The 2351-nt window shown below is 30.1% G+C and overlaps 1 protein-coding gene across 1 annotated transcript; it reads right to left on the bottom strand.

Moving 5' to 3' along the window:
• Positions 1-755: 755 nt before the first annotated feature.
• Positions 756-1505, bottom strand: LOC127098246 (pathogenesis-related protein PR-4). Its single transcript, XM_051036781.1, has 2 exons — positions 1166-1505; positions 756-1053 (listed from the first exon to the last, which is right to left on the bottom strand). The coding sequence occupies exons 1-2, from the start codon at positions 1439-1441 to the stop codon at positions 889-891; spliced, it is 441 nt and encodes a 146-aa protein (XP_050892738.1). The 5' UTR covers positions 1442-1505; the 3' UTR covers positions 756-888.
• Positions 1506-2351: the final 846 nt, after the last annotated feature.

Genomic DNA, 2351 nt, shown 5'->3' on the forward strand with positions numbered 1-2351 from the left:
ATTTTTAAATTCTATTTTATTTTATTTTTATAAATTTTAATATTATTTATAATTAAATATTTTAAATTCATCATACAACTATATCATTTATTATAAATATAATTCTTTATCATTTTTTTAAATCGATCTTCAACAATTTGTGCAACGCCCTCTAAGAGATATGAGTATGACACTTAAGTATCCATATGATACAAATACAAAATGTTGATACCCACGAATATATGAAATTCGGATACAAGGATTTTTTAAATTATATATATATATATATATATATATATATATATATATATATATATATAACAAATATTATAATATTCTATTCAAACCATGTCTATTGTCTTCGTTATACACTTATAATCTTACATGTCTAAAATTTAGTAAAAATGAAATCCAAATAAAAAAGGTGAATTTATTTACTTAAGCTATGGTCATGCAAGGCGGCTTTCTAAGAAAAAGAGATATTTATATTTACTCTTATCTTTAATCAGCAGCTTAGCACTTAAAGCAAGAGAGCAAAAATGATAGACTTAAAATTATTAAGTCATCATAATATCCCTAACTTGAAATTAAGTTCCTGGGAGCTCGAGTGATGGACAGTATAGGGTTTAAATTGAGAAGTTAATTATTTGTTAGTAGTTAAATAATATGCTTAACTCCATATTACTTCTAATTAAAATCCATGTCTCGTGTGTGTGTGAGAACGAAAATGAAATCAACAGCTAGTTATATAAAGTAAACGACAAGAGAATAACAGGTATGTAATCATCATTTATTTTTCATCCAATTAAGTATACATACATGCATGTATAGCACATTTTGTTTTATTTATGGTTTTATTAGGAAGCAGTGCTAGAATTTCTTATTATTACAAAGAGTGATTCATTGACCTTAGCAATTAACAAAGACATAGTTAACCGTAAGGTGACCCGCCTGGTAGCCAGCTCCATTTGTATCAATTTGATTGAAGACATTCACATCCAAGTCCAGTCCACCATTAGAGCATTGATCCACTATTCTCACTGTTACCTGAGCTCCAGTTGCAGTGTTTGTCACCTGCATCATCATTCACTCTTTCACTAACTAATTCAAACTAATGAAGTTCATGCACATTTCAACAAATAACCTAACTACAATAAAAGCTACAACATTAGAGAAGTGGCCATACCCTCAAGCATTTGCCGCAAGAATCTCTGCCTGTAGGTCCGGCGGGTCCACAAAAGGCAGTCCAACCATATTGGCTACGCCATGACAAAGGCTGGTTAGCATCCCAGGTAGCACAGTACACACTGGCTCTGTTGTAATCCCAGTTTATGTTCTGAGGGTTGTAGTTATTGTATGTTGCTCTTACGTTGTTTGCACTCTGACCACTCACTAACATTGTTGTTCCCATCAGGAGGAAACAAAGTACCAACAAGCTTAAACTTCTCTGTGTGCTCTCCATTTTCTAGTTATGTGATTGTTTGTTTGTGTGTGTTTCATAATAGAGGCTGGTGTGCGAATTTATAGACTTGGAGAAAGATAAAGGTCACACGATACTATTATATTCTACTCGTAATTAATCTGAAGTCCAACAATGCATTTGAACCGTTACCATGCTTTTGTTTTTTTATTTTGCTTTGATTTTTATTTAGCGTGTAGTATTTGATTTTGTTGTGTTTTGATTTTTCTTAATCTAGGTTCTTCATATTCTTCCGGAATATATAGCCGGGAACTTTGATTTGTCTTTCGGAGTATTTGACATGTCTAGCTAAAGTTTTGGAGGATTAATAAGAAAAAAAATGTTTTCAAAGCTACAAACATAAGAGTAAAAGATTTGATGCATGAGGAGAGAACAATGATAAATAAAACAATACTTTAATTTTAGAGAAGATAAAATAAAAGATAAGAAATTCAATTATTTATTTATTCAATTCTATCTTATAATATATTTTGAAGGAGAGAAGTTCTCCGATTTACTATACTTGTAAAAGTTATTACTAAAAATTACAAATGAGTTACAAGAAAATAATCATCTAAATTTTTAAGAATAAACTCTATTTTTTTGTGTATATCATTCTATCCAACTCATTATATATGAATCACACGATTTCAAAGTGTTTAAAAGTATTTTTCAATCTCAACAACTTACTATATATAGATGAACTGTTTAGAACAGTTTCAGAATCTCTCTATATCATTATATATTAATCACATAAGCTCAGAGTGTTTAAATGTATTTTATAATCCTCTTAGATACCCCAAAGATTTTCCTCAACCTTTGCCTCTCTAAGTTTTTTTTACTAGGATTGTCACCTCTTCCTCTTTCATCTGTCTTCACCTGTAAAGTTCTGAGGGTTGTGATATCAAAAATG

Source organism: Lathyrus oleraceus, chromosome 6 (genome assembly GCF_024323335.1).
Source record: "Lathyrus oleraceus cultivar Zhongwan6 chromosome 6, CAAS_Psat_ZW6_1.0, whole genome shotgun sequence".
NCBI classification, from domain to species: domain Eukaryota; kingdom Viridiplantae; phylum Streptophyta; class Magnoliopsida; order Fabales; family Fabaceae; genus Lathyrus; species Lathyrus oleraceus.